This window comes from Otolemur garnettii, unplaced genomic scaffold, assembly GCF_000181295.1.
Source record: "Otolemur garnettii isolate 467f Iridium unplaced genomic scaffold, OtoGar3 scaffold00101, whole genome shotgun sequence".
NCBI classification, from domain to species: domain Eukaryota; kingdom Metazoa; phylum Chordata; class Mammalia; order Primates; family Galagidae; genus Otolemur; species Otolemur garnettii.
The window spans coordinates 4,506,793-4,528,178 of NW_003852496.1; the positions used below are offsets into that span (position 1 = coordinate 4,506,793).

The following is a 21,386-nucleotide window of genomic DNA, read 5'->3' on the forward strand; positions in this document are numbered from 1 at the left end:
GAAAGGCTTGCAGTGCGCAGGCGTATCAGTGAGATACTGCGTGCTGTGTTCCGGCCGCCAAAGCGCCTGATCCTGGACTACATTTTCCAGGAGACCTGGCGAAGCGCGTGCGTAGAAAAGCTGAGGTCCACGGGGCGGTAACTCTAGCAAGTCTCTCCTGGTTCCCGGCTTCACGCGGATTTTCACGGATCGAGGATAAGAGGCCACTGGACTCCACGCTTTGGTCACCAACCTTCTTGCGAACAGAGCGAAGCGGCAGCAGCGAACCGGGTCCCACCATGGCCGCGAATGTGAGTGTCCCTTGTCTGCCTGGCCACACCCAGACTTCCCCATCACTGTGGGCTTCCTCTTCGCCCGAGGGGCCGCCGAGGTTCAATTTGCCGTCTGACCCTTGTCTTTGTGGCTGGCTCTCTACCTCTCTCTGGGCGTCCATTACTTGCCTCCCAGCAACTCATCTATCCGTTCGTCTTTTTCAGCCTGCCCAGACTTCTTTTATTCGCATTCTGTGGCCCACCTCATCCCGGTGTCTCAAGTTTGCAGACTTAGGAGGTGTTGCTCACTGCCCAGCGATCTACTTGTGCGCGGCGCCTCCCCGCGGTCCATCCTTGTATTCCCAATTCTGGCCTGGCTCTTGGAATATGAGAGTTGGACAGGACCTCAGACAGGGGGCCAGCTTCTTTGGGATGGTAGGGAGACTGAACCTGCCCGAGTGGAGCTGTCCAACAATGGACAGACGCGTCTGTCCAAGTGGAAAGTGAGCTCTCCGCCCTTTGGAGATACGGAAACCGAGGCTGTAATGCTGCGGAAGGGCACCGGCTGGGCTTGGGAGCAAAGGGGTTAGGATTATGGTGAGAAGGAGCATTCCTTTACCGACTCCTCCTCTTCCCAGCGGGGATTTGGTTAGAGAGGCCTTGGCTGAAGGTTATTCTGTCAAGTCTTCTCCCTGAAACTAGCCTTTCTCGGGAAACTTAATTTAACAGACCTAAGAGTACTTCTTATTGGGGTGCTGGGTGTGGGAGAAGCTGGTGACTCACCACTCCTCTGTGAAAAGGCTTCAGGGACCAGCCCAGGAGTACAGCCAGCAGTAGACACACCCTTGCTTCTGCTTTGGCAAAGTGTCTCAGCCACCCTCCCCTGGCCTGTTAAACCCCTTTTTCAGGCACCTCCTCTGTCCCTAAGCATCCTCTTTGCCTCCCACGCCCCTTGAGAGGATAGGGTGTGTGTCTCCCACAGTCCTAGTACGATCGGCCTCAGGTCGGTTTCGTCCACAGGCTGACATACTTTTGGACCCTCAGTAGAACTATAAGCCTTGAGTGTTGCACCTAGAAAGGCCTCAGAAGTGATCCATGACTCAGGGTCTGCTGGGGAGAGGGCAGTCAGGAGACCAGCCTGCCCCCAGCAGAATTTCCTAGCAGGGTAGGCCACCTGCCTAGGGTTTTGCTGCCACCTTGACATGCTGTGATATGGGAACATGCTGAACAGAGCCGGTTTTGGAGTCAAGCAGACCTGGAGCAAATCTAGATTTTTCTATTCAGTATAGCTGTGTGGCCTTATTGTCTCTAAGTATATATTGTCTAACGGAATCAGTTACTGTGAAATTTAAGGGAGAGTGCTTAGCATCGTGCCTGCTCTATGGTAGATATTAATACTTAGCACATGAGAAAAAAAAAAAAGAGGATATCCATGCAGTGTAGCACAGACGGTCCTGGTGGGCAAAGACTGTCCTGGGTATGTTGGGACCTGACCCCTCTCCAAGAAATGTAGATGCATTTGAGTATTCTGTGTTGTCAAGCCTTTGTCATCCAGTAGCTGTATGGTGTACATTTACAGGAGTCACTAGGCTGGGTGAAGAAGAAAGATCTGAGGATAGTGGGGTGGAATAGGGAGGCAACAGAACTCTTAATCAGTGTGACAACAGCAGTACCTGTAATGAAAGTGCTGTTACCCTGTGCATTTTATAAGTGAGTAAACAGAATCAGAGAGGTACAGCAACTTGCCCAGGGATAACAGCAGGTGAACATGGGATTCTAACTTTGTTTTGTCCATTTCCAGGGCTTATCTGTTAACCTCTGTTCCTACCACTCAATGCTCATTGCTTCTGATCCCCAAGTGGGTTGCACATATATAGATACACATTATGTATCTATGGATACATAATAGATACATATTATGTATGTCTTTATATAATATATATGTGTGTAGGGGCGGCACCTGTGGCTCAGTGGGTAGGGCGCCAGCCCCATATACCAAGGGTGGCGGGTTTGAACCCAGCCCTGCCCAAACTGCAACAACAACAACAACAAAAATAGCCAGGCATTGTGGTGGGCACCTGTAGTCCCAGCTACTCGGGATGCTAGGCAGGAGAATCACCTAAGACCAGGAGTTGGAGGTTGCTGTGAGCTGTGTGACACCACAACACTCTACTGAGGGCAATAAAGTGAGACTCTGTCTCTACCAAAATATATATATATATGTGTGTGTGTGTGTGTGTGAGAGAGAGAGAGAGAGAGTGTGTGTATAAATATACACATTTATAGAGAGATCCTCCATGATTTGGTTCAGACTCTGAGCTGGGTATGTCTTGTCACTGCCTACCTCACCTCACTCCTCCTCTAGCCTAAGGGGCACCCCTCAGTACTACTTTTCCTTCCTTTTAAGGCCATCTTTGAGCCCCTTATATTGATAACTGGCTGAAGAGAGCCCAGGAGGAAGACTGGTCATGTTGCTATTTACCGCTGGCTCCTAGCCTCCAGTCTGCCTGGATTTGAATCCTATCTTTACCCTTTCTAGGCTGTGTGATTTGCACAGATGGCTTAACTATTAAGCCTTGATTGTCTTACCTGTGAAATGGGGAAGTTATAGTGTCCCCCTCCGTGGGCTTGCCCTTGAATTGGCCTGTGATAGCCTGATGTATTTATTGTTGTCATCATTGTGATGGTTACCTCCATGCCTGTGAGAGTTCATTCTACTGATGTTTCCAAATGGTATAGAAAGTGAAGACTATTTCTGGATGTACAGACCTCTAGTCTTTGGATGCCTTGGCTGGTGGTATTCAGAGACAGTCAGAACTGATGTCAGCTTTGTTCAGCAACTCTGTCTTAAATCACTCCTCTGAGCCCCCAGTGCCAAGGATGGGGCCCAGCTTGGCTGGAGTGCCCATCTGGGAACCACTTTATTTCTCTGTGACTTTTGTCATCCCATCCCCATCCTTGGCACTGGCCCCAGTATTTGTTATAGGGAATCGGATAACATTCTTACTAGCTAACAAATGTGCGGTGCTTACCATGCTCTAAGCACCAAGCAGCCACTAATTATGATCTTTGCTTCTTACCACAGCCCAGTGTACTGGATTATTATCCCAATTTTGTTGATGAGAAAATGAGGGCATAGTGAAGTTAAATTGCTTGCCCAAGGCCCCGTAGCTGATATGTGGCACAGCCTGGATTCAAATCCAGTCCTCTGGCTCCAGAATTCTGCCCTTGAAGGAGACATTCCTGATGAGCAGTGCCTCCAAATCACACCTCTCTGATTGGGTGGACAGAGCTTGACAAAGCTCCACTGACCCTGGAGTTTGAGGCCTACTGTGAACATGCTCACACATGCCTAGCCGTCTCCTCTCCCTCCCTGCCTCCCATAACCCAGCAGAGCAGATAGGCAGCTGTTCCCTGAGAGCCATTCCCTACTTCTTACCGCTCCTCACACAGTTTCCCTTCTGGGATTCCCTTTCCCCGAGTCTGCCTCTGTGGTCCCACACAAATGCCCCTGCTTCCGAGAAGCCTGCCTTGGTACCCCACTTGGAAGGGGTCACTCCTTTAGTACTGAATCCACCTTTCTTACTACACACTCAACACGACCTCCGAGTATTATTTGTAAGTGACCCAACTGCCCTAAACATTATCTTACCCTTCTTCTGACCTCACAAGACCTAGCACAGCCCTCAGAAAGCTCAGTCACTATTTGCGAATTTAATTAAAAATATGTCTCTAATAACCTCTTTGTTAATTAGTATGGCATTTTCTTAAAAAGTTAAACATACGTCTTCTCTATGGTCCAGCAGTGGCACACCGAAGTGTATACCGAACAGAAATGAAAGCATATGTTTATATAAAGACTCATACATGAATGTGCATAGCAGCTTTATACGTAATAGCCAAAAGCTGGAAATAACCAGAATGACCATCCACTGCTACATGAATCAGTATATTGCAGTGTAGTCATAAATGGAATATTACTCCCACAAAAAGGACTATGACAAACAACACCATGTGGGTGAATCTCAAAAGCATTATGCTGAGACGAAAAGCTGGACCGAAAGGAGTTCGTGGTCTATGGTTACGTTTCCCTCCAGTTCTAGAAGAGATAAAACAAATATATAGTGACAAATTCAAATAGTTACCTGTAGGTGAGTGGTGGAGAATTGGCAGGAAAGGGCCACAAAAACTTTCTGGAGTGACAGAAATATTCTGCATCTTGCTTTTGATGTTGGTCACATGGTTTATGAAAAACCATCAAATTGCACATTAAATATTTAAGACTCAAAACAACTTCAGTATAAAGAAATAGCGAAATTCATTTTATTTTTAAAAACAAATTTTCATGCTGATTTTTTGATGTATGTTTTTTCCTTAGTATTCCAGTTCAGGTCCCAGAAAAGAACATGTCAAAATTACGACCAGCCCCCAGCCAGGCTTCCTGGAGCGGCTGAGCGAGACCTCGGGTGGGATGTTTGTGGGGCTCGTGACCTTCCTGCTCTCCTTCTTCTTAATTTTCACCAATGAGGTAAAATGTCTGGGGCCCCCAATGTAGACTGAGAGTCCCTGCAGTGTCAGGGAGCAAAAGCTGTGAATCTAAAAAGCTAGATTTAGTAATAAAAGGCCTAGGTTTTATGAAAGAGAAAGGGGTACTGTATTACTTAGAATTCTGTTGTGCTCCACCACGCAACAGACGTAAGTGGGAAGGGGCATGGATCAGTTCACACACCTGAAATCTGGGGGATAACACCCACTTCAGGCACAGCTGGATTCAGATGTTCATGCAGGGTCACCAGGAACCCTCTTGCCTAGTTCTCTCTGTTGTGGGGTTTTTCTTGGGCAGGCTCTTACTTTGTGGTGGCAAAGATAGCCCCAGAAACTCTAAGCTCACATCCAACCAGTTTGGCAATCCCTGAGAGAAGAGGAACCATCTCTTTCTAAATCAGTTTAGCAAAAGTTGTAGCAAGATCACTCAGTGTCCTGGCTTGGCTGTCAGAACCAAGCCCTGCGGCCAGGGACACATGATTTGGACAGTGGTTCAGCCTATGTAAACCACTTGGACTGGGGGTAGGGGATAGGAAAAGAAGGCAGAGAAGGGTACATGGCAGGCAGAAATGCCAGCTGTACACAGCATGAGGGAAGTGCTGAGATTGGTCAGGGTGGGCAGTGGGAAAGCAGAAATCCTAGGTTCCAATCCTGACTCACACTTGCCTAGTCTACCTCAGTTTTCCAATGGTAAAACGAGGAGATGGAGCTCAGTGTTTCCTGAGGCCCCAACCTGCACTGGTATTGCAGGAAGCACAATCATGTTGAGCCACCCCTGAGCTGCTGGAGTCCTCACTCCCCTTTGCTCACAGGGCCGTGCATTGAAGACGGCAACCTCGCTGACCGAAGGGCTGTCACTTGTGGTGTCCCCTGACAGCATCCACAGTGTGGCTCCAGAGAATGAAGGGAGGCTGGTGCACATCATTGGAGCCCTGCGGACATCCAAGGTAGGCTTGATGTGGTTACTGACCCCTGGGGGACTGAGGGCCCTTTGCTGGATGTTGTCAGCTGAGGATTTGAAAGCTTGCACCTCAAAGACGGACATACGTGGTGTGACTCCCGGCACCAACACTCCTAAGTCTCAGCATCTTCATCTATAAAATGAGGACAGTAATGGTAACAGGTTTTGAGCCAGTCTTGAAGATTTGGTGAGATTAGGTAGCTAACGTCTTGGCGAGGGGTCTGGCACTTGGTACGAGCTTTGCTAATAGGCACTCTCATCATTATATTAACACGCTACTAAATGGCCACAAACTGCCCTGGTAACCAGAGCTTTCTGTTCAACTAGTTCATTGTTGTTGGCACAATCCCCTGGGGCCATGCAGCCCAATTCAGTACTATTTGAGGGTCCTGGTCATAGGCAGGGTGTGTTAAGAACTTGTGACAGGCAGCTCATTTTGCGCACATGAAGCAGACACAGAATTTTGTGTTCTTATCCCCATTTATATTTATTTCTCTTCCTGTCTGGCTTCCCCTGAGCCAGGGATTTGAGGCTGATGTGAATCCTACCCTTACTTTTTTGGCTTTATTTGATTCTTGTTGAAGCTCTTGTCTGATCCAAACTATGGGGTCCATCTTCCGGCTGTGAAACTGCAGAGGCACGTGGAGATGTACCAATGGGTGGAAACTGAAGAGGACAGGTGAGCTGGGGCAAAGGGGGCACAGGAATTTGGGGAAAATGCAGGCGGCTTTCATTGTGATGCCCTTGAAATTCAGAGTATCCTATGCGAAAAATGAAATTATCCTCAAATTAATAACCAGTGATCTTTTATTTGGATATTGTAAAAATCCAAAGAAGAAAATCCCAGAAGAAAGTGGGATCGAGTAGCTTCCCCATCTGAGAAGTCCTGAGGATACAAGCGTGAGGCATGACCAGAGCCAGGCCTCAAACAGTATCACTGGGACCAGGGTCCCCACTCTTCTCAGTCTCTGTGCTCAGCTTTCCTTGTGTTAGTCCCATGATGGAGCAGAGGTGACCTTACAGTTTATATCCTGTCCATTCTGGCAGATGTATCAGGGCAAGCTGTAATTGGCCAGGCCGCGGTCTCCTAGAGTGAGGGTGGGCTGTGCATGAGGGGTGGGGAGGTGATGGGAAGAGCCAGAAGAAAGGCAGGCTTTGGGGGCCCCACAGGGCTGTCCTGGAGCAAAGGGCACAGCCAGATCCCTCAGCTCAGGGGCTCAGGCTGGACCTGTTGGTGTGAAGTCCAGAAGGCAGATTTTAGCTCCAGATGGGAGAGCACATTTCTCAGTCCCTTTGAAGAATGGCCTTTGAAAGGGCTCCCTGCCAGGGAGTGAGTGCCTTTCTCTGAGCTGGTGCAGACAGGCTTCTGCTCCATCTGGGGGGCTTACCTCATAGCCCCTAGGTTGCCAGTGGCTGGAGTTACTTAGAGATTAGACTGCTGGAATGACTGGGCTAACCCTGGGGCTGCCTCTGCTTCTCTGCAGGGAGTACACTGAGGACGGGCAGGTGAAGAAGGAGACGAGGTACTCCTACAGTGAGTACAGGGCCCCCTCACCTGGTCTCTGCCCATGGCCAAGGCTGATAACAGCAGGAGACAGTGGGGCTGTGGGCGGAGCTGTGAGAAGGACGCAGCACCAGGCATTGGGATTCCTGGTGCCATTCCTCAGAGCCCTGCCCTCCCTCCCACCCTGTGAGGGTCAGTGGGCCTCAACTGTTGCCATGGTTTCTGAGTTGTTCCCTCTCCCCAAACAGACACGGAATGGAGGTCAGAAATCATCAGCAGCAAAAACTTCGACCGAGAGATTGGCCACAAAAACCCCAGGTGAGGGCTGAACCAGACCTAAGGGCAGCCTTGCCTACGCTGGCAGGTCTCCAGCCTCAGTTTCTTCATCTGAATAATGGGACTGAGTTAATTCTGCCTCATTAGTTGATGACAATATGGGACATGGTTTTGAAGCTAAGTGCTGTGCTGGGCACTGGAAACACAGAGGCAAGACCCAACTCCCCTGACCCCAGCCAGACAAGCTCCCCTTGAACAAGTTACCAATGTAAGGGCTAGACTGAGTGCCTGAAGGGATTTGCATGGATGGTGCTAGGGCAACATTTTGTTAAAGGTTTGTCCTAGGAGGACAGGCAAAAGGGGCTTTTAGGAGGTGGTGGCATTTGATCTGGGCCTCAAGAGTTCAGCAGAGGGAAGTTAGCTCAGTGGCATGGGATGCTGAAGTGGGCATAACACTTGGGCTGGCTGGAGTGTGGGCCACCTGCAGTGATGGTCGGGGCTGTGGTAGGAAGATGGGAGTGCTTTGGATACTGTCTGGGCTAGGAGGGGTCAGGCAGGTGTGAAGTCCATGGAAGATCCATCTCATGGCTGATGGGTAGGGTTGGATAGACTATAGGAGCCCCCATAGTGGGGATGTTTCACAGCACAAACAACCCACAGGGACATAGACAGCTCCGCCACTGGTGCCCCATCTCTGACAGCTCCCTCTCTCTTCCACAGTGCAATGGCAGTGGAGTCATTTACAGCAAAAGCCCCATTTGTCCAAATTGGCAGGTTTTTCCTCTCAGCAGGTAAGTCTCAGGCCCTCCAGATGAGCTAGTGCCAACCCAGAGGCCTTTGCTTCCACTTGTCCCCCCCACAGGGGTGAGACTCCCCTGTCAACCCTCAGATGCTGAAAGGCACAGGGTTAGCTGGCACATTTCCCAGCATCGTACTTTGGGCTGGGGGCCAGAGGGAAGGTGAGGGCCTGAGGAAGTAAGGGCTGGCGTGGAAGCCCCTAGCCCAGCACAGCCCAGATAGGTCCCTCTGAATCCTGGGTTGTTCCAGGGAGCAGCCCCAGGCATTGCATCCTCATGCTGCTATTGTGCTGGTGTCTGTTGGACCAGACAGTGCTAAGACAGCCTTCCTCAGGCAGCCACCGGGCCAGTAGTAGAGACAAGGCTGCCCACTCATTCCGTAGGGCTCCACCTCTGAGCTTACTTAGTGCCAGGAAGGGCTTGTTGCAGGCCCCTGAGTGACTCCAGAGAGAAGTTTTTTCCATTCGCCACAGAAATCCTGGGGCTCTGAGCCCAGGCCTGACCCAGGAAGACAGGAGAGAAAACACTTAGGGCCTAGATGGCCAAGGGAGGGGGAAAGGTCAGGTGACCCAGAGCCAGGCCTGGCTGCCACCTGTCTGCTATTGCTAAGCTGGGCCTGCCCTCAAGTAGCCCTCAGTCCAGGAGGTGAGCCTGGCTTGGGCATGAATGACTGTAATCCAAAGTGGAAAGGCAAAGGGTTAATGCCACTCCTGGGGCTGTGGTCAGTCTGATTTGGTGGGATGAGGGCACAGGGGAGACTTCTAGGAAGAAATGGTGACTGAAATGGGACTGAGGTACCTGAGGAGAGCTGTGTCTGCCCATCCCAAGGGTGTGAATGAGGAGGTCGCAGCAGGGCTGAGTGTGGACATGCACCAGGAAGGGTGTCAGGCTGAGGAATTGTAGAGTGAGGTTTTCAAGTGACACACCATGGTTTCTAACCACACTGTTCCTCTCAGGTCTCATTGACAAAATCGACAACTTCAAGCCACTGAGCCTGGCCAAGCTGGAGGACCCTCATGTGGACATCATTCGCCGGGGAGACTTTTTCTACCACAGTGAAAACCCCAAGTATCCAGAGGTGCGTGGAGAGACGTGGGCCAAATTCCTGCTTCATTTGGATTCAGTCAAGTTGAATCCACAGTTGGACTTGGCCAAATGAATTGGAGGGGGAGAGGCCTTCTGGGTGATGGCACAGCCTGGGCACAGGTGTAGAGGTGGGAAAGGAGGATGAGGGATCACGGGGTTGAGGCATCCTAGACCCGAGCCCAGGCTGGCTACTTCCTGCTTCACTCTCCTCTCCTATCTTTCACCCCCAGGTTGGAGACCTGCGTGTCTCCTTTTCCTACGCTGGACTGAGCAGTGATGACCCAGACCTGGGCCCAGCTCATGTGGTAACCTGGCACTGGTTTCCCAGGGGCAGATAATGTTGTGATTCTGGACCTTCCTCAGGAAAGGCACATGCTCACATGAATAGGCCGTCGGACATGCTTTTGAGCAGTTTTAATGGTCATGCACAAACCCCAGGGGGAGAATGGCACTGGGAAGGGATCTCATAATTGTGCCTTTTGAGAGTTATTCTAATCACACGCAACCTCTCTGCCCAGCCCTCAAGTTTTTGATCTATAAATAATTGGTCTTAACATTCCTGATCCATGTGTGGTCCCACCCTAGCCCCTGCTCTGACCCCTACCTGAGGTCCTGGATGGATCTTTGAATGAAGCAGCTTAGCCAGAGCTGCAGGGGCTGGTGCACCCGGGTGGAAGTATGGAGAAGCCAGTGGGTCTTGCTCTTTTGGCTGTCACAGAGTCCCAGGAAGGTGGGCTGTGGCTCCATATGGTGCCACTTTTCCTCTGATCACCCTGGACTCTTAACACTGAATTCTCTAACCAGGTCACTGTGATTGCCCGGCAGCGGGGTGACCAGCTAGTCCCATATTCTACCAAGTCTGGAGACACCTTGCTGCTCCTGCACCATGGGGACTTCTCAGCAGAGGTAAGTTGCTACTGCTGCCCTGCCCATATGATGGAGGGACAGGTATGTCCTCCTCTTCCTTCCAGTGGCGTTTAATAAGCTCTCATGACTAGAGGTCATTGTGGGTGAACATTAGGGGAGTTAGGATTATGAGAATAGAGTTAAAGTTTTGTGATTTGGATCAGATATGTAGATAATAGGTGAGGACATAGCCTCTACAAAGAAATGGGTTGGTAAAAACAGATATATAAACATACCACATTGGGGGCTTCCCTAGACAGTTTGGCATGAACATTAAAAGACTTCAGGAAAAAGGTCTGCAAGGGCCTGACTTGAGAAAAAGGCATGAAAGTGCCTGGCCAAGTCTGACTTATTACCTACAAAGACTTTGTACTAAGGTCTTTGAAGGCAGTGAGCCATTTTAAGATTAACTAGAATGGAACGTACAACTGACTCATTGGACAAAAACAACTAGTTCTTATGGGCTGAGATAAAAGGAATCAGCTTCTTTCTCCCCAGCTCTCAGTATGAGTAGTAAGTCAACTAATCTGTCCGAAAGGAACATAGAGGATTGCCTGGGTTATATCTAGCTGCTAAGTCTATTTTTTTTTTTCTGTTGTTTCTGTAATCCTGTTAGTGATTAATAAGGTTTTGTTTGTTTGTTTGAGACACAGTCTCACTATGTCATCCTTGGTAGCGTGCCATGGTATCACAGCTCACAGCAACGTCAAACTCTTGGGCTTAAGCGATTCTCTTGCCTCAGCCTCCCAAGTAGTTGGGACTACAGGTGCCCACCATAATGCCTGGCTATTTTTTTGCTGTAATTGTCATTGTTTTAGCAGACCTGGGCCAGATTCGAACCCACCAGGCCTGGCATATGTGGCTGGCACCCTAACTACCAAGCTGTGGGCACCGAGCCAATTAATAAGTATTTTAAAAAGCAAAAATAATAAAAATGGCTACTAAAGGGTGATCAGGTGGGTGAGTTAGGATATGAGAAACCACAAAAATGACATACACTATTGTTACACACACCAGTTTACTGGTTAGAACATAATGAAAGTAATAAGAACTGAATATATTGAGAGTTTGGGGCCTACACTATTTGTCACATGGGGTAGCGTTGGACCCCTGGGCCCGCTTTTTAAATCTACACTTTGTCTCTATGTCTTTAGTTTCCTTCATTCCTTCAACACTACCAAGCACTGGGAGAGAACCTCAGAGTTGCTGGGGCAGGTCCCCAACGGGTTATAGCCTGTGACCAAGGCCATAAAAAGAAACAGGAATACATGTTGAGTCTCCCTTATCCAAAATGCTTGACCAATAGTGTTTCAGATTCTTTCAGATTATGGAATATTTGCATATACATAATGAGCTATCTTGGGGATGGAACTCAAATCTAAACACAAAATTTATTTTATGTTTCTAATGCACCTTATAGATGTAACCTAAAGGTAATTCTTTATAATATTTTTAATAATACATGCAACAAATTATATGAGGTCAGGTGTGGAATTTTCCACTGTGGTGTCAAAGATGTTTCAGGTTTTGGAGCATTTTAGAATTTATACTTTTGGATTAGGGGTGCTCAACCTGTAGTAACCCCTTCTGTGTGTAGGACTGTGCTGGGCACCAGGGATCGAATAATTAGCAAAGGAGACCCCGTCTCACAGACTTCCAGTCTCGTAGGGGAGAAATTAGTGAGTAATGACACATCATGCTGAGAGTTATGAAGGGGAGAACAAGTGCTCAGAGATAACAGACATCATAATAGGACATTATTATCTACAGTGGTCAGCGAGGACCCTTTGGTGAATGACATTTGTGCTTAAACCTAAATGATAAGAAGGGTCAATGGTGGAAGAATCGGGGGTCAGTCAGTAGTTCAGAAAAAAACTGCCCAGTTCAGGCAGGAAAGGGTTCACCTTGTCAGGGTGTCCAGACAGGCATGCCACCCACAGCTCCGAGAGCAGGAGGAACTTGGGCAGCAGCCACATTCCTTCAAGAGATCAGGAGGGCAGTGAAGGGTTTTGAGCTGGAGCCTCCCAGGATGGGTGAGTGGGGAGAATCACTCCCAAACAGAGGTCCTCAGCTCTTTAGGCATCCTTCTCCCTGTCTGTAAATGGAGAGGATCATGCCTCAACCAAATCCAGGGAAAAGGGATAGACTTCATCCCTTGTACTAATTAGTTTGATTCTGTGCCGTAGTTAACTTCAGCCAGGCGCAGTGGCTTACGCCTGTAGTCCCAGCACTTGGAAAGCCGAGGCAGGTGGACTACTTGAGCTCACAGGTTCAAGACCAGCCTGAGCCAGCGCAAGACTAAGTCTCTAAAAATAGCAGGGCGTTGTGACAGGTGCCTGTAGTCCCACCTATTTGGGAACCTGAGGCAAGAGGATCACTTGAACCCAAGAGTTTGAGATTGCTTTGAGCTAAGACACCATGGTATTCTACCAAGGGTGACCAAGTGATGCTCGCTCTGTCTCAAAAAAAAAAAAAAAAAGAAGAAGTTGGCTCGGCACCCGTAGCACAGTGGTTATGGTGCCAGCCACATACACTGAGGGTGGCGGATTTGAACCCTGCCCAGGCCAGCTAAACAACAATAATTGCAATAAAAAATAGCTGGGCATTATGGTAGGCACCTGTAATCCCAGCTATTTGGGAGGCTGAGGCAAGAGAATCGTCTAAGCCCAAGAGTTGGAGGTTGCTGTGAGCTGTGACGCCATGCATTCTACTGAGGGCAACATAGTAAAAGCCTGTCTCAAGAGAAAAAAAAAGTTAGCCTCTCTTTTCTAAGCCGGAAATCCTTCTATTCAACAGAAAAATATAGTTTTTGGTTTTTTTTTTCTGTTGTGGTTTAAACATAGTGTATCAGTGGTGGGACATTCTATACTTGGCCTGGGACAAGATTGCTGGATTTTTAGTCCAGAAGGAGTCCAGGCAATGGGCAGGTGTCAGGGATTAGCTGTGACCTTTTTTTCTATTATTAGGCCCTCAGCTGCCATCCATTTCACCAGATTTCCAGACCTGTGGTAATACATGGGTCTCAAGTACTCCTTGTACCTGGTCAGGACTTGGGTGTGGCCAGGCTGTTGCCCAGGCACCCAGTTACCAACTTCAGTGTGGGGCTGCCGCGTCCCAGCCTGGTGGGCCATGAGTCAGCCTTTCCATGGCAGCTCTCAGAGCTCCGTAAGGAGTTTCTAAAATTAGGAGGTTCTGTCCAGGCCTGGTTCTCTCTCCCAGGGATATTGCCCAGCTCCAGGCTTCTAGCCTTCTGCAGGCAGAGGCTCAGGTCTCAGAGCTGCCCTTCTAAAAAGGAGTGGATGGGGCTTATGGCTTGGATCTGTGGTCCCCAACCCCCAGGCCAAGGTCTGCTACTGGTCCCTGGCCTATTAGGAACCAGACCATACAACAGGGAGCGAATGGCTGGCTAATGAGCACAGCTTCATCTGTATTTATAGCCACTCCCCACTGTTTGCATCACCACCTGAGCTGCACCCCCATCAGGTCAGCAGCAGCATTAGATTCTCATAGGAGCACAAACCCTACTGTAAACTGGGCATGTTAAGGATTGAAGTTGAGCACTCCACAAGAGCATCTCAGGCCTGGTCTGAGGTGGAGCTGAGGCAGTGACGCTAGCCCTGGGGAGTGGCTACAGATAGAGAACGGGACTATCTAGATGCAAAAAAACAAGCTCAGGCTCCTACACACTCTGCTTTGTGGTGAGTTGTGCAATGTGCTTGAATCATCCCAAACCACCCCCCTGCCCTAGTACATGCAAAAATTGTCTTCCATGAAACCAGTTTCTGGTGCCAGAAAGGTTGAGGACCGCTGGCTTAGATGACTCCCCAGAAGGGCAAGCTCTGAGATGCGGGTGGGCAGGTAGGCTCCTCATCAGTCTGAGCCCCTTGCTGTTTAGCAGTCCCAAATCCCTGCATTCCTCCCATCCCAGCTATTCCCACCCCTGACACATAAGGTCTGAGGTCTCTGCCAAGTGGTAGAAAAGACCCAGAGCCCAGGAGCTGAGAAGACAGCTCCTAGGCCCTAAAGTGGGATGCCCGGATTCTAGTCGCAGGGCAGAAGAGTATAGTGGTCTAAGTGAGCACTGCAGTGGACCCCAGCTCCAGCCTCTGCTCTTCCTCCCACCCACTCCGAGACCTTGAGCCAGTCTATTGTTTTATGCTCCTTCGACCCATTTCTGTATCTAGGAAATGGATATTTCGGACAGTATTACTCTCACCATCTCTGATGTGGTTGTTGAAGAGCGTTCATTCTTTCATTAAGTTTTTTTGAGCACCAGGGACTCATGGACATGAACCCTGCTCTCAGGAACTTACAGTTTAGTTAACTGCTTGGGGTGAAACCCTGGGCACATTACTTATCTTCTCAGAGCCTCAGTTTCCTCAATTTTAGAATGGGGATGAGTGTTCCTACCTCACTGAGTTATTCTGAGGATAAGGAAGATAATACTATAAAGGGAAAATAGTGACAGGTACATAGTAAGCAATAAATGTTATCTATTGTTGTTGTTGTAGATTAGACCAGGGCCCTGATTAGATCGGGGCCAGGGAAAGCTCTCTGAAGAAATGGCACCGAAGCCAAGACTTGGAGAATGTATAGGAGCTGACCAAGCACAAGTGTGGGCAAATGCATCATCAGCAAAGCAGACCACACGTGCAAGGGCCTGGAGGCAAGAGGACTGGCAGCCAGTGGGGCTGGGGCCCAGGCAGCAGAGTCAGAGGGGGTTGCTGTGTGGAGAACAAGGTGGGGTGACAGAAGCAGGGGGGCCAGTGAGAGGGAGGCTCCTACGACGGTCCATATGAGAGCTGGTGATGGCATAGATTAGGGGCTGAGCAGTAGTGAGACACTTGGGGAAATGTGCATGCAGAGTTAGAGCTGAGAGGACTTGCTGAGGGGCTGCATGGTGGCAGTGAGGGAAGGAGCAGGCCACGTCTGACCCCAGGTGTCGGTGTGTGCAGGTGTGGTCATGCAGTGTGCTGAGATGAAGAAGACTCCAGTGTCATTGCTGGACGTGTCGAGGTAGCAGGTCTGCAGTGGGAGCTACAGGGCTATGAGGCCCGGAAAAGGACCAAACCTGCAACTTTAAATTTGAGGGTGGGTCACAGGCACATGTGGGCCAAGGAGCTATGGGATGTCCTGGGGAGAGAGTGTAGACTGAAACAGCTAAAGAATGTCAGCATTTTGCAGACAGGAAGCAAGGCGGGGACAGCAATGGAGACCAAGGAGGACAAGGTGTCCCAGAGCCATGACAAGAGTCTTAAGTAATCTGCTCACAGGCACAGAACATTGAGCACAGTTCCTGTTGGGGAAACATCCCCACACTTGGAGGTGGTGGGTAGTAACCCCATAAAGGTACTGCTGCAGTGGGCAGGAGATGAGACTATGGGCTACGGCCACTAGTAGGAGGTGGGCTCTGAGCTGCGGAAGGCTTATACCTTCCAAAAAGATCTCCTATGCTTTGCTCTGTGCTCTGCCAGGCAGCAGCAGGACGTTGACATGGGTGGAAGGTTTGCCCCCATATCCCTCTAGTCTGTTCAGAAATGGCCAACAGCTTCTGAGTTGGCACAGGCCCCCCAGCACCTACCGTGCCAACTGGATAGGGTGACAACCCCCTCAGAGTCTGATGTCACCTCACCTTCTCTTGCAGGAAGTATTTCATAGAGAACTAAAGAGCAACTCCATGAAGACGTGGGGCCTGCGGGCCGCCGGCTGGATGGCCATGTTTATGGGCCTCAACCTCATGACGCGGATCCTTTATACTTTGGGTAGGTGTGGAGAGGTGGGGTGGATGGGGTGGGGAGTCCTGTCCCCCCTCCTGCCCCTCTGTGTGCTGTCTTTGTGCATGTCACACCACTGTCTGTCAGCCAGCCCTTCTGACCTGGGGGGCTGCTCCTTGGGGCAGAGAGCAGCATCTAGGCCATGCCTGTGTCCCTACCCCACAGCTGTGGGATGAGTAAGCAGAGGGAGGCAGGCTGGAGGGACAGGGTGTTTCGGGGGTGGGGGCGGGGGGGCAGGTATGGCCAACCCCCAGGAGGGTGGGCTATTCTCTAGGATTTGAAGGTCTGGCTCCACCCTGTCCATCTGTCCACCTGCTCACTGACTTGCTCCTTCCTTCACTCCACAGTTGAATAGCTGGCAGGAAGTGAGCCAGACCTGGCCTTAAAATATGTTGTGCCTAAGTTCTAGATACTTGGCCTTCCCTTTCTGCCTCAGTTTCAGTTACCTCACACCTAACATGCAGAGTTTTAGGGACTCCTTGGTAAAAAGAAAACTCTCAAAAACTGTTACGCTTCCTTCCCCACTCCCAACACCTGGGCTCAATTTGGGCAGCCAGCAAGTCTGAAACGGAAGGGAGTTTGTGGGCTGCTCACAAACTTGGCCTGAGGTTAGTGAGCCCAGTTAGGAGCCCAGGTAGCCTGGCTTGACTTGGGATCTGAGTGCCCAGGGTGACTGAGTACATTCTGGGCCCAGAATGTCTGGGAGAACGGGGCTTCTCAGGGGACTCTCCATGCAAGCCTTTAACCTAGTGTCCCCGTCCAGTCAGATGATTCTGTCCAGCCCTCTCTGGCACCAGCAGAGACCTCTCCCCTGCTTACCACTTACAAGTTGGGAGAGGTACATCCCAGGCTATCAGAGCTGAGAGCACCACCTGCCTCATTTATAGCTGAGAAAATAGGTCCAGGGAAGGGAAGGATACTTCCTTTGCAGCTTTCTTTAGACAGCTGAATTGTGTTCAGAAAGACAAGCCACATCTTGGGCACATTAGGGAGCGATCAGAATTTAAACAGAATCCCTCATGTTGGCTGTGTGACCTTGGACAGGCCAGTTCCCCTCTGGAGCCTCAGTTCCCTCCTCTGCTGTCTCAGAGGCCCTTTTTTGGATCTCTGGCCACCTGTGATCCTGGTTCACTCCGTATCTGTAATGCTGACGCTGCAGACTCAGCATGGAGAGATCCCTGGTGGGGGTGAGTCGGCAGCACAGAAGCACACGTACATTCCCCCATTCGTCCCATAAATACTGACTGCTGTGTGCAAGATGCTGCTGCAGGCCGTGGGGACAAGCCACGAGCAAAACTGACCTCTCAAGGTTCAGGCAGGGGCGTCCAACCTGCAGCCTGTGGACCGCATGCTGATTTTGTGAGGACGTCTTTTGCTTATCTGTGGTGTTGGATATCACCAAAAGTATGCACACTTTCTTTTGCTAATCAGCGTTCATTAGTGGTTGTGTATTTACAACTCCTCTTCTAATGTGTGGCAGAGAAAAGCTCGGACACCCCTGGCTTAGAGTGATAGCACAGAGCTCAGGCAGTCTTGAGTATAAATCCTGGTTCTGGCATTTTTTACCAATAGGACTTAGGGCAAGTCTCTTGACTTCTTGAGTCTCAGTGACCTTGTGGGAAAAATGAGTTAGGAATAGTACCTACCTTACAAGGTAGGCATGATGGTTTCATGAGATGGTATACATAGTGCCTGACACACAATCAACACTCAGAAACATACACTGTACTTAGTGTAAGGCTAAGTAGATCTGCTGCGTGGGAACAGAGGGAGATGAGGCTAAGAAGTGGCTTTCAGGGCACTCTCCAGTCATGGTGGGACACCAGGACTTGCTCTGCAAACCCGATGATACTGGACTACTCGGGCTTCCTGGGAGGATTCCCCTCATGGACATCAGCTGTGGAATGCCAACCTGGAGAGAATAGACAAGGCAAGAACAGTAATTTCCGGTGAATTTAGCTGGATCCTAGACTTTATCCTACTGGCCCAATAGCTTGTGAGAGTGAGGCAGAGGCCAACACTTAGACTACTTTATTTCCTTTAGTACCTGCACAGTGCTGGGCACATAGATAATTGGTAACATCTTGCTGAGGAATGAACAAACACCTTCAGGAATGGCCTAGAGGTCCAAATAGGCACCAGGAGGCTCCACCCACAGTCTCTTTGTGAACACCCAGGAAGCAGGATATTTGCCAGTATTACAGGTGAATGTCTTTATGTTGGCCTCAGGCTGATATCAACATATTTTAAAGTTACAAAGCACTCCGTGTCTTCTACCCTGGAACAGGGCAGAATGGGTGGCTCAGACAGTGTCCTCAGCCCCCTGGCTTATGAATGGGGGCTCTCAGTAAGGGTCATTTGCCTTCTACCACACTGACCTTTCCTGTCCTTATATGGCAACAAGGGCCCATCCTTATCTAGAGACAGGAGTCATCTGAGCCTGTGAGATGTACAGCATGGTGGCCTCGGAGCCTTATCACTTTTCTCTTCCTCACAGTGGACTGGTTTCCTGTCTTCCGAGACCTGGTCAACATTGGTCTGAAAGCCTTTGCCTTCTGTGTGGCCACCTCGCTGACCTTGCTGACGGTGGCTGCTGGCTGGCTCTTCTACCGGCCCCTGTGGGCCCTCTTCATTGCCTGCTTGGCCCTAGTGCCCATCATCATTGCTCGAACACGCGTGCCAGCCAAAAAGCTGGAGTGAAACAGGCCCCGACACCCACACGATACTGCGTGAACCCCAGAACCCACCCCTCACCTCTGACTCAACTCCACGCCAGAGCAGGGACCTGGGTCAGTTTGGGATCCTGCACCTCTCCTCTCTTCAAGGGGCCAGACTTGCAGCTGGCGTTTGGTGTTCCCCGTCCTTTTCTTGCCAGTAGGCAACTTTGATAGGCAGAAACAGCTTGCGAATGGCAACTTAACCAGCCTCCTCCTGCCGGTTTCCTTCCTTTCTCTCGGGACTGTTTCCCTTCTCGCCGTTGATCTGTCAGCAGGGGAAGATGCACAGGAGCTCCACAGAGGCATGCTGCTCAGGGGCTCAGCCTTGCTGCTTGCTGCTTCTCATCTCTGAAGACGAGTGCCAGGACTCTGCCACACCACCGACCACGTCCCTAATCCTCGGAGCCTTTAGCCGATCTGGATCACCAGCACACAGACTAAGCATGTGCCCTGCACACTGGAAACAAGTTTGTGGCTAGAACTCGACTTGGCACTTAAAAAAGAAATACTGAAGATGTCATGATGAGAAAAACTGGACATTTGTTGGGCTTTACACTCATTTCATGGCTTAGCAGCTTTTTAGTGTGTAGGATCTTCAAAGGCCGATTTAAGTTTTTTTTCTTTGTTACTTTGCTGCCTCTTATATGCTTTCCCCAAAGGGGACTTATGTGAAATAAGGTTTAAAAAACAAAACAAAACCCACTTGAGTAATTAACATTTCAGACTGTTACAGGAAACCCCCTTTAAAGTGCCAGTTGGATTTAATTGAGAGCACAGAAAGGTATTCAGTTGAGGTGCAGCTTCTATAACAAGTTACCTCTGTCAGTATGCTGGGTCACTGAGAAGCTTTAAAGAGGATGCTTTTGAAACAAGTGTTAGCAAAAGGATTTGTTTTCACTTTGGGAGATGAGGAACCTCTATGGGGGGAGAAGAGCAGTTCCTTTCATCATCTGGCATCAGAAACTACCTATGCACTTCAAGATGGTTTTGAGTTTCTGGTCAGTCATTAAAAGAAAAGGTTGGAAGCTTTATCCTAAGTGGGCACCTTCATAGAGACCCCAGTGAACCAAAATCAAGAATTCGAAGTCTAAGCCTTGCCGAAGAGTGCCCATCCGGGGCTGCTTCTGAGTGGTTATGTGTTAAGTGTCCATAGCTTTACTCCTTTTAAATAAAATCTATCTGTACCTAAATCACGTAATTTCTCAGTTTCCCAACTACTCTCACAGCCTTTTAAAGTATGATATGATTTCTTAAAAGATTCTTTGTATATCCTTTATCTTGTGTTCAGAAATTGTTTTCTACTTGCTGGAAGTGGTTGCTTTAGCAACTAAGTATTTGGTAGCTGAATAAGAGGTCAGGGCTTCTGAAACTAGCAATCTATAATAATCTCTCTTATCCTGGAATATCTGTGCTATAAATTGATTCTTCAAGTTAGAAAATACAGCCAGCCTGAGGTGATTTATCTGAGGTTCAGGATTGAAATGGTATTCACTACTGCTTATTAAATGAGCAATTTCATCAAATCTCTAGGACTCCTAAAGGATGCTTTTGGAAAACAGACAGTATACCTAGATGATGGCTAAATACAAAATTCTTAGAACTTGGTTTGTATAATTTTTCTAATATGAATTTTAAATTACTGCGAACTTAAAAAAGTGTTGTTAAAGTCCAAAATGTTAAAAATATGAAGGCTTTGGAGAAATTTGTATAATCTTATTTTTGATAAAAATTTGAAATAAATTTCTAAATGTCTTCTGGCATGACCTTGATATCCTGTTTTACAGGTTTGGGGTTTTTTTGCATTCTTAATTTTTTCTTTTTTTTTTTTTTGAGACAGAGTCTCACCATGTCACCCTCGGTAGAGTGCTATGGAGTCACAGCTGATAGCAACCTCAAACTCTTGGGCCCAAGCTTTTCTCCTCCCTCAGCCTCCCCAGAAGCTGGGACCACAGATGCCTGCCACAACACCTGGCTACTTTTTAGAAGGAGTTGTCATTGTTGTGCAGCAGACTCCGACCTGCCAGCCTCGGTGCATGTGGCTGACTCACTACTCACTGAGTTACAGGTGCTGCCTGAAATTTTTATCTTAAAGGATGCAAACACTTTATTAAGAACTAAAGGAATTTTTAGAACTCAGTTCTCAGTTGCTTTTAGTGGTTAAAATAGGTTGTGTTTTTTTTTTTTTTAATGTAGCTGTGCTTGGAAGGTTGGGACAACTCAATATTCCTAGCATTTAAGAGGCTTGAATACTGAAGCCTACTTTGTTGCAGCTTGATTTAGAGTGCCTAACTCACGTGAAGGGGCAGCAGTGTGCTGCAGTGCCAAAGGCATCCCGGATGTGGAGTTAGCACATAGACCTGAGCGCAACGAGTCCCAGGACTGCCACTGATTGGCTGTGTGATGTTAGACAAAACAAAGATCTCTGGGCTTCACTTCAGTTTCTGCATCAGTAAAATGGGGACAATGCTTTTCTACCTCACAAGGTTGTTAGAAGAACTGAAAGAAATAAAACCTAAGAAACACCTGACCTGTGGCATTTAACTTTTCACTCATTTTGTTTCCCTGTTCT

General features: G+C 48.9%; 1 protein-coding gene across 1 annotated transcript; it reads left to right on the forward strand.

Moving 5' to 3' along the window:
* Nucleotides 1–133: 133 nt before the first annotated feature.
* Nucleotides 134–20,503, forward strand: TMEM43 (transmembrane protein 43). The gene is made up of 12 exons (XM_003796213.3): nt 134–290; nt 4,630–4,779; nt 5,609–5,743; nt 6,342–6,436; nt 7,242–7,291; nt 7,510–7,579; nt 8,258–8,328; nt 9,291–9,412; nt 9,651–9,725; nt 10,225–10,326; nt 15,971–16,088; nt 18,598–20,503. The coding sequence occupies exons 1-12, from the start codon at nt 279–281 to the stop codon at nt 18,798–18,800; spliced, it is 1,203 nt and encodes a 400-aa protein (XP_003796261.1). The 5' UTR covers nt 134–278; the 3' UTR covers nt 18,801–20,503.
* Nucleotides 20,504–21,386: the final 883 nt, after the last annotated feature.

Excerpts from the sequence above, each read along its gene's own strand:
- TMEM43 (XM_003796213.3), top strand. Across the intron at positions 7,292-7,509 it reads GGAGACGAGGTACTCCTACA|ACACGGAATGGAGGTCAGAA; the intron begins GTGAGTACAGGG and ends CTCCCCAAACAG. Across the intron at positions 8,329-9,290 it reads CAGGTTTTTCCTCTCAGCAG|GTCTCATTGACAAAATCGAC; the intron begins GTAAGTCTCAGG and ends TGTTCCTCTCAG.